The sequence below is a fragment of the Amphiprion ocellaris genome, chromosome 6 (assembly GCF_022539595.1).
Source record: "Amphiprion ocellaris isolate individual 3 ecotype Okinawa chromosome 6, ASM2253959v1, whole genome shotgun sequence".
Lineage (NCBI taxonomy): Eukaryota > Metazoa > Chordata > Actinopteri > Pomacentridae > Amphiprion > Amphiprion ocellaris.
Window position 1 is genome coordinate 7,575,610 of NC_072771.1, and position 19,373 is coordinate 7,594,982.

Below are 19,373 nucleotides of genomic sequence, written 5' to 3' on the forward strand. Positions count from 1 at the left end.
CCACCAATCAGATCACATATCCAAAATTACACACTCAGGTGAAACTCTCAGATGAAGCTAAAAAACTGCATGAAGACTCTCAAAATACTTTGGCTAATGAGACCACTACTACTACTACTACTACTACTAATACTACTACGACTACTACTACTACTACTAATAATAATAATAATAATTATTATATTGATACTACTGTTGCTGCTTACAGCCACAGTGTTTAAATACTGACAGTACTTGTTAATGCACCATAAATGAACCTCTCAGTGAAGCTTCCTGTCAGTGTTTTCAGTTTGGACAGGAAGTGGCAGAAAGAGGAAGTGATGACGGATTACAGAAGTTCATGGAGGAATGACGGGCAGCCGACAGGAAGCATCAGCTGACCGAAACACGCAGTGATGTCATAGTGCAGCCGCCCACATTTCTGGAAAGAAACATGGAGTGAAATACTGTTAAAGCAGCTTTAACAGAGAGAAACAGTTCTACCAAAAAGACTCCATAGTGTCCACGAACAACAGTGTCCCCACAATGTCCCTTCAGTGTCCCCACAATGTCTTCAGTGTCCCCACAATGTCTCATAAACATTAATATTCCCACAATGTCCTCAGTGTGACCTCCACTGGACCCAGACCAGGCCCAGAACTACAGACCAGTTTCTCTCCTACCTTCCTGTCTAAAATACTTGAGCAAACTGTCTTCAACCAAGTCTCTGCATAAAAACAACCTGTAAGACCAGAACCAGTCTGGTTCTAAATGGAGTCCCTCCACCAGGCTGGACCCCTATTGGTACCAGAACCACTGAGTTCTGCTGGACAGTCTTCAGACCTGTTAACCACCAAATCCTCCTCTCTACCTCCCTGGTCTAATATCTCAGGACCAGACCTCCACTGGTCCATGTCCTACCTCTCAGGGAGATCCTTCAGATGATCTTGGAGGCAGAAGTGTCTGAAGTTCTCAGTCTATCTACAAGGGTTCCTCAGGGGTCAGTCTATCTACAGGGGTTCCTCAGGGGTCAGTGCTCAGTCCTCCTCTTCTCATTAAACACAATCATCCTCTCCCATGGTTCCTCCACCATCTCTAAGCTGATGATACCCAGCTCTTCCTGACGTTCCTCCAGACCACCACATGGATCTCATCATCCTTGCAGATATCTGGAAGAACAAACTCCACCTTCAGCTCCACCTCTCCCAGACTGAGCTCCTTGTCCTCCCGGCCAGTCCCTCTATTCAGCAAGAAACCAACATCCAGCTGGAATCATCTCAGACCCAAAGTCCTCCAGGCACTTGGACATCATGATGGATGACCATCTAACCTTCAGGGTTCACGAGTCCTCTGCTGCTCGGTCGTGTCGGTTCATCCTGTAGAACATCAGGAAGATCAGGAAGATCTCCTCATCCAGGTCTCCACTCCCTCCCTCCAACCAAAGGTTCCTGATCCAACCTCCACAGCAGCTGCACTCTTCTCCTCTCAGGTTCCATGTTACTTTGACAGAAATCTGTTAAATTCTTTTTCATTTCTGATCATTTGATAACTTCTATTATGCATCTCCGATTCTCCTTATAAAAGAAACTCCTGCACCTTCTAGCTCGTTTTCAGGCAGCTGATAATATAAATATGCCACATGACCATCTCTAGTAGGTCATTTCTACATTTTGGATTTTGTTTCCACTGAAAAAACTGAGTTTCTGCTACCTTAGCTTGTCTCTAAGTCAGCTCAACTGATTTTTTTCATTAGCTGTAGTCCCAAACTGTTTGATCTGCAGAGTTCCTGACAGTCTTTAAGGAAAGACTAAAAACCAGCTCCTCATTGAACACCTTTAACTTGATAGACTGCAAAAAAAACAATCCTACTACCTCCTGCACTTCATGTAGACTCCACGGTCTGACTATCACACCTGAACCTCTTATATATTCTGCAGGTGGTTTCTTCCTGACCAGATCCTTGATGTGGTGGATCTACTCTCAGATGGACGTCTTTGGATAAAAGCGTCTGATCAATGAAACCGTAGAACTGTAGAATTGTAGTGTCCTCACAATGTTCCCTCAGTGTCCCCACAATGTCTCGTTAACATCAGTGTCCCCACAATGTCCTATTAACATCAGTGTCCCCACAATGTCCCATAAACATCAGTGTCCCACAATGTTCTCAGTGTCCCATAAACCTCAGTGTCCCCAGTGTGCCATAAACATCTGTCGACACAATGTCCTCAGTGTCCCCACAGTGTCCCATAAACATCAGTGTCCCCACAACATCCCCTCAGTGTCCCCACAATATCCCAAAAACCTCAGTATCCCCACAATATCCTTAGTGTCCCACAGTGTCCCATAAACATTTGTGTCCCAAACATCATTTTCCATAATTATCTTTATTAGAAAACCTTCAGCTCAAAAAAACTGAAAAAAATTCTCATCTTAAATAATAACAACAAAGATCAGCAACAACCAACAGGTTTTAGTGCAGCTCCACCACTTTACTATCTCCTCCTGAGGTTCCTGAACGCACCACACAGCCCCCTGATCAATAATCAATGCAGCACAGATTGATCTGCTCTGACTGGTTCATTCATCGTTCCTCTGGTGGTGCATTCAAGGACGCTCAGACGGTCCGGATTTATGAGTTATCAGAAGTTCACGCCGTTCTGAGGGTTCTTGAACGCAGCCGATCAGCAGCTTTCAGGTTCTTTCTTTGAAGAACCTTCAGTAAACCAGCCGGGGTTCCAAACACCAGTTAGCTCAACATGAGGTTTCTACTGGTCCGGTCCGGTCCGGTCCGCAGAGGTAATCCCTGAGAAGTGATTGGCTGGAGCTCCGGAGGCGTCACTCAGCAACAAAGATCTCTGCAGACGGAAGCAAAGACGTCGTGAACATTCAAGTCATGTGACTGATCAGCTCCTGCTTCTCTTTGTTTTATTTCTGGCGTCTTTACTCTGTTGCAGCTAACGGAGCTACAGCGCCACCTTCTGACAAAGAATCCAACATCTTCATCACAGCAGCAGTGAAGTCCTTTTAAATAGTGAACAATGAAATCATTTTAGTGTTTTGAATTTGCTGTGAAGTTTCAGTGAATTATCTTTTAAAGAACACATCATAAAGATGTGTTTGAACTCAGATTGCTACGATAGTTCACTCTGGATTATCTTCTGGAGGAATCAATCAGCTATTGTTTTCTAAAATGTCAGAAAACTGTGAAAAATGTGGATCAGTTTCCTACAAAGTCACGTTTAGTCCAAAGATGTTCAGTTTAGCGTCATAGAAACCAGAAAATATTCACAGTGAAGAAGCTGAAATGTTAAAGTATACTCCAAACGATTCATGGATAAATGTAATAAATGTAGTTATCAGCGGATGGATTCAGTCAGACTTTAAACTTCCAGCAACAGAAGAACCAAAACAGGAATCAGTTCCAAAGAGAAGTTCCTGTTTCTGTTCCTGATCTGCTGATTATTAGACTGAAGCTGAATAATTCTACTTCTGTCTTTTCTCTCTTTCTGCTTCACCAGTTTCCTTCTGAAGTGATAAAATGCAGAAAACACTCAGAGTTTCACTGAAAACAGAAAGAAAACAAACCTCCATCCCTCCAGAGTAGACGTGTTTCAGTCCCATGTCTACTCTGGAGGGACGGAGGTTTTAAAGGTTCATTTAACCATTAAATAGTTTCCATCTATTAAATGAATCTTCAGACCTTCTTAGAACTCACAAATTAGAATGGAAGAAAGTTCAACATTCCACTGAGGCTGGTCTAGTGTCTCCATAGAGTTCCTGTCAGTGTTTATCTATGGATGGATCCATGTTTCTACTAAAATACAGTCTTTGGTCCACATTTCACCAACTGTTGAGGCTCTAACATCAGTAGAATCTGATGGGTGAAAGTTGGACCAGACAAGGTTCCAGTTCTTAGACATTTAGACTAGAAATCTGTTTAAGACGATTCAAAAATTATCCAAAATGACCACAAATTGTACAAAAATGATTAAAAATGTGTCCAAATGAGATGAAAGTAACTTGGGACCTGCCTAGAATGACTCAGAACTGGAATGACTATGGAAACAAATCTGATAATAAATGGTTTCTGAGGAACCAGGTACTTCCTGAGCTCCGCCCTCCTGTACTCACCTGAACTCTCCTCTGTCCTCTTTGTCTGGCCTCCCTTGGCTCCTCCTCCTCCTCCTGATTGGCTGGCCAGTCCACAGTCTTTCCTGTGATTGGCTGCACAGTGGCCAGGAGGGCGGGGACAGTGAAGCAGGACAGGAAGCGGGCCTTCAGCAGCTGGTAGGCGGGGTTACCTGAGAAACGCTCCGCCACCAGGTGTCGCACCGCCTCCACCATGGTGGCCTCCTCGTCCTCCTGCTGCTGCTGGGCTGAGCTGGCAGAGGGAGCTGCAGGGAGGCAAAACAAACCCACCTGAGAACACACCTGGGCTGCTCTGGAGCTAATTGTGTGTGGAACAGGTGAGACAGGTGTGTGAGGCGGGTCAGGGCAGGTGTTACCTGGTTGTTCCTCAGATGGTCGGAGGTCAGAGGTGGAGTCTGGCAGGTCTGGTGGCGGTTGCCTGGCTTCAGGTATGTCAGGTGTGGTTCGGGGGTGTCGAGGTTCGGAGCCTCGGCACAGCAGCTGCAGTGATGCCTTCGTCAGGGACTTCTTGGACTGGAGCAGCGCACTGAGCGTGCTCAGACTGCTGACAAATGGGGGCAGGTAAGGTAAGGCCACACCTGCTCCAGGTACCGACACCCCCCTTTTCCCGCTCAGCCAATCACGGACCTGCGCCTGCGGCTCCAGGAACATGAGGGCGGGGTCAAACAGCAGCGGTTCCCTCCTGAGGGGGGGGGGCTCCGCCGGATCCACTCTCACCACACCCTTATAAGGAAATGGAAGCTTAGGAGGGGGTGGGGGGGGACAGAAGGGGATAGGGGCGGGGTTTGGAACAATTGGTGAGGGGCGGGGCTTATAGTGACAGGTGGGAGGGGCAGTAAGAGGCCGGGTCATGGGGACAGACACAGCGAGGGATTGTGGTGACTTTGGGCCTCCGGAGGGGAGCAGCAGAGGGGGCGGAGCCTGTGGGACAGGTGGAGGTGGAGGCACTAATGGCAGTTGCAGGCTTTGGGGTGGAGCTTCTGCCAGCTGGACCAGTCCAGCAGGTGTCATGACCCACAGCGAGTGACTGGGGAGCAGATGCCACCCTGGGGCCACCGGCTGGACCAGAGGGGTGACTTCAGACCTGCGACGGCATTTCTGACCAGAAGTCCTCCTCTTCTTGGCTTCGGCCTGGAAACACAAATCAAACAGGTCACAGGTGAGACAGGTGGGGTTCTTACCTTCATCTGTCTATGTTGGTTCTCAGTCATCCAGGTCAGGTTAATCCCAGAGCCTCAAGAGAAGGAGAATGGACCTTCAGGCTGTGGAAGATGCTTCACCTTCACCCCGTCACAAAGTTTCACTCTCAAACCTGTGAAGGATCCGCTATTTCTCCCACAGGAAGCTTGATCTGGATCTGCTGGAAACTATCCTGAGAATAAATACCTGGAACTAACTAAACCCTGGAGTTCTCTCTGACCAGGATCTGTCCTTCAACATATAAACCAGTATGTAGGACAACTTTCTTTCATCTAATGTTGTAAAATCAGGAACAACTGGTCTCAGAGTGATGCTGAGGAACTAGTCCATGCATTTAGAACTTCTAGGCTGGACTCAGAGTTCTCCTGTTAGCTTCTCTTCATGGCTCCCTGTAAAATCCAGGATAGAATCTAAAATCTTTCTTCTAACATCTAAACTCTTAATGAGCAGCTCCATTGTATCTTAAAGACCTGATAGTTCCAGATCATCCTATCAGAACCCTTCCCTCTCAGACTGCAGCTTTACTGCTGGTTCCAGAGGTTCCAGAAGCAGAGCCTTCAGTTATCAGCTGCTCTGTGGTGGAACCAGCTCCCAGTTTGGGTTCTGGAGGCAGACAGCCCCGCTACTTCCAACGGTACCTCTGGATTGTTGGGTTCTCTCAGGTGTGTACCTCACGAAGCGCTACATAAATAAAACTGAATGAACCATCAGTAGTCTTGGAGAACCCGCTTGGATGAAGGTGGAGCGTCTTCCAGAACCTTCTCCAGGAGCTCTTCGGACCACCTTACCTGTACCTCTGCTGCTACAGGTTCTGGTCTCACCTTGGCCTCCGTGGACTCCTGCAGAGCTCTGGCCTTCTGAGTCGGCTTCCGGACCCTCTTCCCTTCCAGGATCACACCTGTACCTGTCCTGTCCACCCATTGGTTGTCTTGACTGCTTGTCACCGGCTGTGACTCCTCCCCCCTCTCCCTCCCTGCGGTGTTTGGCAGTTTGGGGGCAGGGCTTGGCTGACCGGGCAGTGGGACATAGTAGTCATGTTCGATGAGGAAAGGAGCACTGTGATTGGTCCGCACACAGGGGGGCAGGGCTAAACTGAGGTTCTGAGTCGAAGACACTCTCTCATTGGACGAGTCAATGGAGACATGAGAAGCGTCCAATCTGACAGGAGCAGCAGCAGCAGCAGGGGGCGGGGCTACCAGCTGCAGGGGGAGGAGCTTCTGAGGAGGGAGCAGGATGATGTTCTGGATCTGAGCAGACTGTGGAACCTGAAAGAAACACAAACACTGAGGGTTACAGCAGAAACGTTCAGAGGAAGTCGGAGCTCTGAAGGTGAGGAGACCTTCACCGACCTCAAGAAGAGTTCTGGTTCCCTGAATCCTCACGGCTCCATCACCGACTCCATCACCTGCAGGAGAGGAAGGAAGGAGCTGCTGCAAGACAGGACGAGGAACGAAGACAGCATGAGGAGACATCTGAGGAGACATCGCAGGTAACATCTGAGGATGCATCTGAGGAGACATCTGAGGACGCATCTGAAGAGATATCTGAGGACGCATCTGAGGAGGCATTGAAGGGAACATCTGAGGAGATATCTGAGGACACATCTGAGGACCCATCTGAGGAGGCATCTGAGGAGGCACCTGAAGAGATATCTGAGGAGACATCTGAGGAGACATCTGAGGAGGCACCTGAAGAGATATCTGAGGAGACATCTGAGGAGACATCTGAGGAGGCATCTGAGGAGGCATCTGAAGGAGGAGGCTGGGATGGTGCTGAGGAGGCTTCATTGGTTGGATCAGAGCAGGACAAGGCTCTTGCATGTGGAGCTTCTTCTGCTGCTGGATGGCGTGCAGCTGCTGCAGGATGGAGGCCTGCTCCGCCCACTGCGTCTGTTCCTTCATGGCGTCCCGCAGCTGCAGCATTCCTGCGACCGTCTTGGGGTCTCTGAGCTTGATGGTGTCGGGGTCGGGGGGCGGAGTCAGCAACAGCACCTTGCTCTTCCTCTGCTCGATCATCTCCTTACAGCCCAGGATGTCCACGTTGGCGGCCTGCAGCAGCAGCAGGAAGACGGGGGTTAAGGAGATGCTCTTCTTCTGGCCGTTCTCCCTCAGAACGTCTGCCGCCGTCCGCTTGGCATTGGTCGGGATCAGCAGGTTTCCGACCCACGGCGTGACGGCGGCCTGCAGCTGGTATCCGACCCCGACGTCAGTGACTCGGCCCAGCAGCGGCTGCTTTCCGGCGTGGACCCGGCGCCGCCTCCTGGAGCTCCGGTGGTTGAACCTGTGGGCCTGGCGCTGCAGGTGGACCCTCAGCTCCTCAGGAGACACCATCATCATGGCGGCGCTGCTGTAGCGCTCGTCCTGCTGCAGCGCTCTGGGAGGAGGTCCGAAGACCGAGGAGCAGCTGAACTTCCCCACGATGGTCGAACGGACCGGAGCCCCGCTGAGAGTGTCGGTGGAGGAAGGCAGCAGCACCGGGCAAAAGCTCAGGGAGGACGAAGGTTCTGGTCTTCCTGCTGGAATCCAGTCCTGCATGGGAGGGAAGCTGAACTCCTCCTCCTCCTCCTGCTGCTCCTCGCTCCTCTCCTCCACCACCGTCTTCTTCTCGTCATCGCTGTCCATGTAGGGAATCACCATCTCCTCCTCCTCACTGCTCTCCTCCTCCTCCTCCTCCTCCTTCTTCTTCATTGTCTTCAGTCGCCTCCTGATGTTCTTCTTGGTGGTGTCCTTCTTCTTCTTTTCTCCTCCTCCACTCCTTTTAGCTTTCTTCTGTTTCTGCTGTCAGAGTCACAGCATCAGAACTCATAAAGTTCAAATATTATCATCATTATCTGCATGAACTATTTAGTGTTTATCAGACAATTCCACTCTATGCTGATGATATGATATTTCAACTTTCTAATGATGGCAGTTTCATCACAAAAACAACTAAATCTGAGTTAAAGATCCTGAGATGTCAATAAAACGACTTTATTCAACGTCTCTAAGATAAAGAACGTGTTCACTCCACTCTGTAAAATTCAGTATTCAGGTTGAACTGCAGGCAGTGTTTCCTCAGAGAGACTGAGAGGAAAACCAATAAAATAAACTCAGCAGAACCAGAGAACAGAGGAGATCCATGCAGCATGGAGGAACATCTACTGATAAAAACTGATAAAAACATCTACAAGATGAGGAGATGGGAGGAGCTAGTTAACAGGTGAGTCACAGGTGAGCTACAGGTGAGTTAACAAGTAACAGGTGAGTTATCAGGTGAGTTATCAGGTAACAGGTGAGTTAACAGGTGAGTTGACAGGTAACAGGTGAGTGTACCTTGGCAGGTCTGTTCAGCTTCTTCCACTCTCTGAGACACTGAGCGTCGAACCGATGAGGAATCTCAGCAGCGATCTTCGCCCAGTGACCTGAAAACACAAACGGCTGAGCAGCAGGTTCTGGGTTCTACCAGCAGAACCACAGCAGCAGGTTCTGGGTTCTACCAGAGGAACCAGAGCATGAAGATGACATTCAGACCCACATCTGTTCTCTGCTCCATGTTCTGCTCGGAAAATCTAGATTTCTCCACTTGGTGACGTCCAACAAGAAATAAAACAAAAGTCAGTTTCTAAACAGATGAGACTCTCACTGACGTTCCCTGGAAAGCTTAGAACTCTGCTGCTACAAACGGACCAAATGAGTTCTAGAACCTCCTAAATGAGCTCCGGAACCTCCTACATGAGCTCCAGAACCTCCTAAATGATATCTAGAGCTTCCTACATGAGCTCTAGAACCTTCTTCATGCACTCTAAAACCTCCTAAATGTGCTCTAGAAGTTCTAAATGAACTATAGAACTTTTGTAATGAACTCTAGATCGTTCTAAATGAACTCTAGAACCTCCTAAATGATATCTAGAACTTCCTACATGAGCTCTAGAACCTTCTTCATGCACTCTAAAACCTCCTAAATGTGCTCTAGAAGTTCTAAATGAACTATAGAACTTTTGTAATGAACTCTAGATCGTTCTAAATAAACTCTAGAACCATCTTAAGAACCTCCTGAATGAAATGTAGAACTTTTTAAATGAACTCTAGACCTTTTTAAGGAACTCTAGATCGCTCTAAATGAACTCTAGAACCTCCTACATGAACTGTAAACACTTCTACCTGAATTCTGGGACAGCCTGACGTTCTTTATTTAGTCCAGAATCAGAACCGCTCTTTTGGGTGTTGGAACATGAAACCTGACAGAATGATGCAGGTGGAACCAACAGGTTCTAGTAAATGAAGAACCTACCGACTCCGTGTTTCTCCACCAGCCTCAGCAGCAGATCTCTCTCCTGCCGGGTGAATGCTCCTCTCTTCAGTCCCGCCTTCAGACTGTCGTGGTACCTGCACACAGACACACGGACACATTCCTGATACGTTCCATGTGTCCACGTTCCTGACATGTTCCTGACCCAAACACCCTCAGAACCACTCGGTTCTGGTACCGGGTCTCACCTGTCTCGGCAGGAGCTGTCGGTACGTCCAGGAACCTCCAGCCGGATCTTCCACCAGTTCTTCTCCCCGTACCGGGACACGGCTCGCAGCAACAGCTGACCCAGAGACACAATAAACATCCTCAGTGTGACCAGAACCAGAACCAGAACCAGGACCAGGACCAGAACCAGGACCAGAACGAGAACCTGAACCAGGACCAGAACTAGAACCAGCACCAGGACCAGAACGAAAACCTGAACCAGGACCAGAACTAGAACCAGCACCGGGACTGGGACCAGGACCAGGACCAGAACCAGAACCAGAACCAGAATCAGGACCAGAACTAGAACCAGAACCTGCACCAGGACCTGCTCCAGTACCTCCACAGACCTCCTGTAGGTAGCACAGCGGTGTTTCCTGTTTTTACTCCACCTGTCTGTAAATACTTCCACAGGTGAGCGAAGTTAGCCCTGCCCCCTGCATACCTGGTCCTCCTCTTTGGTCCATGGTCCTCTCCTAAGGCTCGGGTCCAGAACCTGGTTCCACCTGTAGATCAGCTGAGCCGGGTCCCGACCCTCCATGAAGTAACTCACTAAGAGACAGACAGGTGGCCAGAGAGAGCGACAGGTGTAAAACAGACAGACCGATGGTGTGATGTCAGAGTGATGTCAGAGTGATGTCATTACTCTGGGTGTAGGGGATAAAGTTTCCAATCCTCATCTTCTCCACCAGCTCTCTGAGCAGAACGTCTTCAGACGGAGTCCAGCTGCCGCGACGCAACGAATCAGAAACGAACCTCTGGAACATCTGGAGACACATGAAGGCCGTCCTCCCCGTCTGAGAGACAGACAGGTCAGAGACAGACAGACACGTCAGAGACAGACAGGTCAGAGACAGAAAGGTCAGAGAGACAGGTCAGAGACAGACAGACAGGTCAGAGACAGACAGGTCAGAGACAGAAAGACAAGTCAGAGACAGACAGGTCAGAGACAGACAGGTCAGAGACAGACAGACAGGTCAGAGACACACAGGTCAGAGGCAGAAAGACAAGTCAGAGACAGACAGGTCAGAGACAGGCAGGTCAGAGACAGACAGACAGACAGGTCAGAGACAGACAGACAGGTCAGAGAGACAGGTCAGAGACAGACAGACACGTCAGAAACAGACAGATGGGTCAGAGACAGACAGACAGGTCAGAGACAGACAGGTCAGAGAGACAAGTCAGAGAGACAAGTCAGAGACAAACAGACACGCCAGAGACAGACAGACAGGGCAGAGACAGACAGGTCAGAGAGGCAGGTCAGAGACAGACAGATGGGTCAGAGACAGACAGACAAGTCAGAGACAGACAGGTCAGAGAGACAGGTCAGAGACAGAAAGACAAGTCAGAGACAGACAGGTCAGAGACAGACAGACAGACAGGTCAGAGACAGACAGGTCAGAGACAGACAGACAGACACGTCAGAGACAGACAAATGGGTCAGAGACAGACAGGTCAGAGACAGACCAACAGGTCAGAGACAGACAGGTCAGAGAGACACGTCAGAGACAGACAGACACGCCAGAGACAGACAGACAGGTCAGAGACAGACAGGTCAGAGAGACAGGTCAGAAACAGACAGGTCAGAGACAGACAAGTCAGAGACAGACAGGTCAGAGAGACAGGTCAGAGACAGACAGACAGGTCAGAGACAGACAGGTCAGAGACAGAAAGACAAGTCAGAGACAGACAGGTCAGAGACAGCCAGACAGGTCAGAGACACACAGGTCAGAGGCAGAAAGACAAGTCAGAGACAGACAGGTCAGAGACAGACAGACAGGTCAGAGACAGACAGACAGGTCAGAGAGACAGGTCAGAGACAGACAGACATGTCAGAAACAGACAGATGGGTCAGAGACAGACAGACAAGTCAGAGACAGACAGGTCAGAGACAGACAGACAGGTCAGAGACAGACAGGTCAGAGAGACAAGTCAGAGAGACAAGTCAGAGACAAACAGACACGCCAGAGACAGACAGACAGGGCAGAGACAGACAGGTCAGAGAGGCAGGTCAGAGACAGACAGATGGGTCAGAGACAGACAGATGGGTCAGAGACAGACAGGTCAGAGAGACAGGTCAGAGACAGACAGACAGGTCAGAGACAGACAGGTCAGAGACAGAAAGACAAGTCAGAGACAGACAGGTCAGAGACAGACAGACAGACAGGTCAGAGACAGACAGGTCAGAGAGACAGGTCAGAGACAGACAGACACGTCAGAGACAGACAAATGGGTCAGAGACAGACAGGTCAGAGACAGACCAACAGGTCAGAGACAGACAGGTCAGAGAGACACGTCAGAGACAGACAGACACGCCAGAGACAGACAGGTCAGAGACAGACAGGTCAGAGAGACAGGTCAGAAACAGACAGGTCAGAGAGACAGGTCAGAGACAGACAGGTCAGAGACAGACAGACAAGTCAGAGACAGACAGGTCAGAGAGATAGGTCAGAGACAGACAGACAGGTCAGAGACAGACAGGTCAGAGAGACAGGTCAGAAACAGACGGGTCAAAGAGACAGGTCAGAGAGAGACAGACAGATCAGAGACAGACAAGTCACAGACAGACAGGTCAGAGGGAGACAGGTCAGAGGGAGACAGACAGGTCAGAGAGACAGACGGGTCAGAGACAGGTCAGAGAGAGACAGACAGGTTGCAGACAGACAGGCGTCCTCATGTCTCACCCCCAGCTCCGTGGCGATGACGTCCCAGTGCCTGTCTCCCTGCCTCCTGCTGACCTCCTTCAGATGTTGGACCTCCTCTGGACTCCAGCGGTTCTTGTTGATGGACGGATGGAGGAAGTTCTGCCAGAATCTTCGGATGTCGTTGGCGTCCTTCGTCCCTTCAAACTGAGGACGGGGACAGACTGCTGTCTCTGACTCAGCGTGTTATTGATCACTGATTATTGATTGGTTTCAGACTTACATCGATGTTGGAGATCTTCTGCCAGTCGTGCTCCTCGTATCGACCACCAATCAGCTCCTCCTCCTTCTTCCCTCTGACCAATCAGAATGCAGATTGAAACAGACGTTACATCCTCTGAGCTCCATGGTTCTGTCGTGTTTCTGCTCACATGTCTGACGTCATGTTTAGACCCAACATACGTGTTTCATGTGTGTGACTTCAGTCTGGTTACAACACAAACCTGAGCAGGTCGATCTCTCTCTCCAAGCTGTCGATCTGCTCCCGGAGATGCTGCCTGTCTGTCTGCACTGCCGAGGACTGCTTCTGGGTCAGATAGTCCACCCTGAAACAGACAAACAGGTTACAGACAGACAGACAGGTTGTTATAAAGTTACCTAATCAAACTAAAGTGAACCAGTAACCAACAGAACTGAATAATGTCCAGTAAAAACATTAATGTCAGAATGTAACGGTAACAACTAAAGCCCTCCTCCAAGGCTGAGCAGCCCTCCTCCAAGGCTGCTCAGTCCTCCTCCAAGGCTGCTCAGTCCTTGGACCATTTCTGATGGGTAAGTCCTGAAAAGTCCTCAGCAGTGGATTTGTAGTAGGATCACAATCATGTGATCGTCAGCAGGCAGCTGACGTAGCGTCGACTTGTTTTCATGGTTACAGTGACGCCATGTCGCTCTCTGGCAATGATGCAGAAATCTTTAAGAAATCCGTGGATCCAGACTATAAGCCGCATCACTTCCAAAATCTGATCACTTGGTCCTTGATTCATTTCTGACCTTTCATCCAAATCCGTTGGTCTGTTTTTGAGTAATGTTGGAAACAGACAGACAGACGGATAGATGGACAGCACTCGTTCACATAAGTACGTAATAATAATAATAATAAAAATAATTAAGTGAGGTGTTACTTGGACAATTTGGGCTGGATGAGTCTCCTCAGATTGTCTCTGGACACCGAGTGGATCAACAGGGTCTTCTGCCAGCTCTCCCCTGAAACAGACAGTCAGACAGGTTACAGAAAGACAGACAGACAGGTTACAGACAGACAGGTTACAGACAGACAGTTTCTTCTTACATCGTTTCACCTTCAGCTTCCTGTCGTCCAGACAACCAGTCATCCTGCTGACCTTCTCTTTCGTCTCCTGATTGGCTGGAGGACCCTGGAGACACACAGACAAGGCTCCTCTTTGGTCAGTTGTAACCTGTCTGTCTGTGTGTCTGTGTGTCTGCCTGTCTCACCAGTCCTGTCAGTTTGTCCTTGAAGTATGGCTTCAGGAAGCGACCCAGGTACATGGTGATTGGCTGCTGGTAGGAGGAGGGGGCGGACTGTTCTCTGGGAGACTCTCTGATTGGTCCAGACAACTGAAATAGGAGCTCCTTCTACAGACAGGAAAACATGTTTGATCAAAAGACCTGCTGTCTGTGGTTGTGTGTCTGGTTGTGCGTCTGTGGTTGTGCGTCTGGTTGTGTGTCTGTGGTTGTGTGTCTGGTTGTGTGTCTGGTTGTGCATCTGTGGTTGTGTGTCTGTGGTTGTGCGTCTGTGGTTGTGTGCGGTTGTGTGTCTGTGGTTGTGTGTCTGGTTGTGTGTCTGTGGTTGTCTGTGGTTGTGTGTCTATGGTTGTGCGTCTGTGGTTGTGTGCGGTTGTGCGTTTGTGGTTGTGTGCGGTTGTGTGTCTTGTTGTGCGTCTGCGGTTGTACGTCTGTGGTTGTGCGTCTGGTTGTGTGTCATTGGTTGTGTGTCTGGTTGTGTATCTGTGGTTGTGTGCGGTTGTGTGTCTGGTTGTGGGTCTGCGGTTGTGCGTCTGTAGTTGTGTGTGGTTGTGCGTCTGTGGTTGTGTGTTGTGTGTGTGTCTGGTTGTGTGTCTGGTTGTGCATCTGTGGTTGTGTGTCTGTGGTTTTGCGTCTGTGGTTGTGTGCGGTTGTGCGCCTGTGGTTGTGTGTCTGGTTGTGCGTCTGTGGTTGTGTGTCTGTGGTTGTGTGTCTATGGTTGTGCGTCTGTGGTTGTGTGCAGGTGTGCGTCTGTGGTTGTGTGTGGTTGCGTGTCTGTGGTTGTGTGTCTGGTTGTGTATCTGTGGTTGTGTGCGGTTGTGTGTCTGGTTGTGGGTCTGCGGTTGTGCGTCTGTAGTTGTGTGTGGTTGTGCGTCTGTGGTTGTGTGTTGTGTGTGTGTCTGGTTGTGTGTCTGGTTGTGCATCTGTGGTTGTGTGTCTGTGGTTTTGCGTCTGTGGTTGTGTGCGGTTGTGTGCCTGTGGTTGTGTGTCTGGTTGTGCGTCTGTGGTTGTGTGTCTGTGGTTGTCTGTGGTTGTGTGTCTATGGTTGTGCGTCTGTGGTTGTGTGCGGGTGTGCGTCTGTGGTTGTGTGTGGTTGCGTGTCTGTGGTTGTGTGTCTGGTTGTGTATCTGTGGTTGTGTGCGGTTGTGTGTCTGGTTGTGGGTCTGCGGTTGTGCGCCTGTGCTGACCTGTTTTCACTGGTTGTGGGGTAGGTGTGTCTACCTGTTGTCGCTGGTTGTGTAGCAGGTGTGTGTCTACCTGTTGTCGTTGGTTGTGTAGCAGGTGTGTGTCTACCCGTTGTCGCTGGTTGTGTAGCAGGTGTGTGTCTACCTGTTGTCGTTGGTTGTGTAGCAGGTGTGTCTCCAGCAGGTTCAGAGTTTCCTGAACGACCTGCTGGTAAACGAGGTTCATCTGGAGACAAGAATCCACCGACAGGGACAGACCCACACTCTGGACACACACACAGAGACGCACACAGACACACACACAAAGAGACACACAAAGACACAGAGACACACACAGACTCACACACACACACACACACACACACACACACACACACACACACACACACACACACACACACACACACACAGAGACACAGAAAGACACAGAGACACACACACACACAGACACACAGAGAAACACACACACACATAGAAACACACACACACACACACACACACACACACACACACACACACACACACACACACACACAGTTACTCTCAGTTAGAGTTATAGTTACAGTTAGGTACAGTCAGTTAGTTACAGTTACAGCTAGTTACAGCTAGTTAGTTACAGATACAGCTAGTTACAGTTAGTTACAGTTAGTTACAGCTACAGTTAGTTACAGTTACAGCTAGTTGCAGTTAGTTAGTTACAGTTAGTTAGTTACAGTTACAGCTAGTTACAGTTAGTTACAGCTAGTTACAGTTACAGATAGTTACAGTTACAGATAGTTACAGCTAGTTATAGTTACAGCTAGTTACAGTTAGTTAGTTACAGCTAGTTACAGTTACAGCTAGTTACGGTTACAGTTAGTTAGTTAGTTACAGTTACAGCTAGTTACAGTTAGGTACAGTTACAGCTAGTTAAAGTTAGTTACAGTTACAGCTAGTTAAAGTTAGTTACAGTTACAGTTAGTTACAGTTACAGGTAGTTACAGTTAGTTAATTACAGCTAGTTACGGTTACAGCTAGTTAAAGTTAGTTAGTTACAGTTACAGTTTGTTACAGCTAGTTACAGCTAGTTACAGTTACATTTAGTTAGTTACAGTTACAGCTAGTTACAGTTAGTTAGTTACAGTTACAGCTATTTACATTTAGTTAGTTACAATTAGTTACAGTTAGTTAGTTACAGCTAGTTACAGTTAGTTAATAACAGTTACAGCTAGTTACAGTTACAGCTAGTTACAGTTAGTTAGTTAGTTACAGTTACAGCTAGTTACAGCTAGTTACAGTTAGTTACAGTTACAGCTAGTTACAGTTACAGCTAGTTACAATTAGTTAGTTACAGTTACAGCTAGTTACAGTTACTAACCTCGTCGCTGCTGCTGTCGTCATCATCTGTAAACAAACAGGAGGTAAATAAAGACGTGAACTAGAACCTTGGGCTTAGACTTCAGATCATTCATTATTTGGAACCCAAACATTCTGTTCAATATTTTATCTGAATTTTCAGATTTTACATTTTTGTATTTTCACCCTCAAAAACCCATGAAGCCGTTTTAATGGTTCAGTGTCAGCAGAAATAAAACTAACGGCACGAAACTCTGCCATGACTCAGACAGACGGAGATGTTTTATCATCAGACGAAAGATGATCACCATGGAGACCAGCAGGAGCTCCAGGGAGACCAGCAGGAACCCATAAAGCTCCTGATGGTGGACAATCATGGATCCATGTCTGCAGTTCCAGGGTCCAGTCTTTCCAGGTTCTGACTATGAGGAGCAGAACATCTAAAAACTGGACTTGTAAACACATTCAACCCTGGAAATGGCTTCACAGGTATGAAAATGTGGCAGACAGGTGAGACAGGTACCTGACACGCTGATGGGACTGATGGGACTGAGTGGACCGAGGACGTCCTCCAGGTTCTGGATCTCCTTCTGGATCTGGTCCCTCTGAGCCACCAGACCTGCTGCACACTGAACACAATGAAGGTTGGACACGTCTGTGGAGACACCTGACACTCACCTGACACTCACCTGAGACTCACCTGTCCAGTCTGTCCAACATCGTCCTCCAGGTCCTCATCATCCGATACATCATCTGATAGAACAAAGACAGTCTGAGAAACAGACAGACAGGTAGATAGACAGGAAGAGAGGAGGACAGACAGACAGGCAGATAGACAGACAGACAGGTAGGTAGATAGACAGGAAGAGAGACAGACAGACAGAAAGACAGACAGGTAGACAGACAGACATGTAGACAGACAGAGAGATAGATAGACAGACAGACATGTAGACAGACAGAGAGGCAGATAGACAGACAGACAGACAGGTAGATAGATAGAGGGGAAGAAAGACAGACAGACAAACAGACAGGTAGGTAGATAGATAGACAGGAAGAAAGACAGACAGACAGGTAGGTAGATAGATAGACAGGAAGAAAGACAGAGACACAGACAGGTAGACAGACAGACAGACAGGTAGATAGAGAGACAGACAGATAGGTAGACAGACAGAGAGACAGACAGGTACCTGTCTCACTGCTCAGCAGCTCCAGTTCATTCTGATTCAGTCTCTCCTGCAGCTGCTTCACCTGCTGCTGGATTCTGTTCCTCTGATCCAACAGACCAGACATGACTGGAGACAGAGTACTGCAGTAAGAAGTACTGATACTACACTAAATACTGCAGTAAGAAGTACTGATACTACACTAAGTACTACTACAGTAAACAGTATTAGTACTACACTCAGCAGTACTGCAGTAAGCAGTATCAGTACTACATAACCTGAGGTTTACCTTTTCTCTGCACGCGCCGCGGTGTTCCAATCAACGCAGCTCTGACGTTCATATATTTCCCAGCAGGCTGTGCGGCGGGAAAACTCGTGTCTCGCGATGTTTGGTTCTTTGGTTCTGCTTCGGTTCTGGTTCTACTGCTCAGATAAAAAGAACCTTCAGATCAACAGAACCAGAACCTTCCCGGGTCAAAATAAAAACATGTAAACATGAAATAATCGTGTCGCCGCCGGTCCGCTCTTGATCTGCTTCCTCCAGTCACATCCGGTCAGTCCGCTGACGTTGGTTCCGGCGACGTTTTACTTATTTTTGCTTATTTTTTTTAACCCGAAACGCGTCCAGTGATGCTTCAGAACAGGAGAGTAAAGCTCATCTTAGTCCAGGTTCCGCATCCAGTCCAGTTTGATCTCCAGTAAAATCAGACCATAATAACCTATAAATAACCACAACTCCTCATTTTAATCACAGCTGTCTGGAACTGAACAATATTTTATAGGATTTTACTTTACTGTCAAAACAACAGTCAGACAAACAAATACCCCACCAAAAACAAAACAAAATATTACAAAAACGAGACACAAAATGAGAAAAATGAGAAAAAATGACAACATATGAGACACAACACGAAAGAAAAGAGAGACAAGAAACTAGGCAAAAAAGTTACAACACGACGAAAAATTATACAAGTAACACAAGGCAAAAATGGCAAAAACAAGAAACACAATGACAACACAAGTGAAACAGAAAACTCCACAAAACAACAGAGTAAAACAAAACATGACTAAAATCAGACAAAAAACAACAAAAACAGAAAATGTGACAAAAATAAGACATCAAATGACAAAAGAACAATGAACAATCTAATATTTTACTTTCTGATCAAAACAACTTGTCATGGTCTAGAAATAATTTTGAATTTATAGTTTTACTAATTTACAATCTGCAGTTAATGTCTTCTCTGAAATTTTTACACTTTGAGGGCCGGATTGGACCCTCTGGAGGACCGCTTTTGGCCCACAGGCTGCATGTTGGACACCCCTGGTTCAGAACATTATTTTAAAACGTCCTACCAAGTGTTTTACTGAAATGTAGTCTTAATGAGAGAAAGTTTATTTAACCTGTATCCTCCAACAGTAATCAGATTACCTCCGAGTACAGCAGAATATTTGATCTAATGTGAAAAAAGACACATTTATGGGATGTCTGAGGAATCTTTATTAAGCTTTAATATTTAATATTCTGGAATCCTGAGGAAATTTCATGGTTCTGACGTCCTTCTGAGGTCACATGGCAGCTTTAAAAGAAAATTCAATACATAAAATAGAATAAATTAAACAACACTTTCACGCTCATGTCGTCCTGTGCGTCAAATTGACCCGTTTTAATGTTTCAGATTGTG

General features: G+C 47.8%; 1 protein-coding gene across 5 annotated transcripts; it reads right to left on the reverse strand.

Annotated features, from left to right (window-relative positions):
* Positions 1-2,344: 2,344 nt before the first annotated feature.
* LOC111587602 (snRNA-activating protein complex subunit 4-like) lies at positions 2,345-18,216 on the reverse strand. Of its 5 annotated transcripts, none has more exons than XM_023297617.3 (22): positions 17,978-18,216; positions 17,713-17,817; positions 17,226-17,278; positions 17,049-17,154; positions 16,548-16,573; positions 15,336-15,455; positions 13,977-14,117; positions 13,813-13,897; positions 13,646-13,727; positions 12,968-13,069; positions 12,748-12,820; positions 12,507-12,671; positions 10,469-10,619; positions 10,268-10,374; positions 9,804-9,898; positions 9,598-9,692; positions 8,640-8,728; positions 6,678-8,105; positions 6,150-6,593; positions 4,485-5,259; positions 4,111-4,373; positions 2,345-2,834 (listed from the first exon to the last, which is right to left on the reverse strand). In XM_023297617.3, exons 1-22 carry the CDS (start codon positions 18,027-18,029, stop codon positions 2,745-2,747), a joined length of 4,647 nt encoding a protein of 1,548 aa, XP_023153385.2. In that variant the 5' UTR covers positions 18,030-18,216; the 3' UTR covers positions 2,345-2,744. The 5 variants fall into 5 exon arrangements, with proteins under 5 accessions (XP_023153385.2, XP_035798522.2, XP_035798521.2 ...); XM_035942629.2 differs by having other exon boundaries at positions 6,678-8,102; positions 15,264-15,455; XM_035942628.2 differs by having other exon boundaries at positions 15,264-15,455.
* Positions 18,217-19,373: the final 1,157 nt, after the last annotated feature.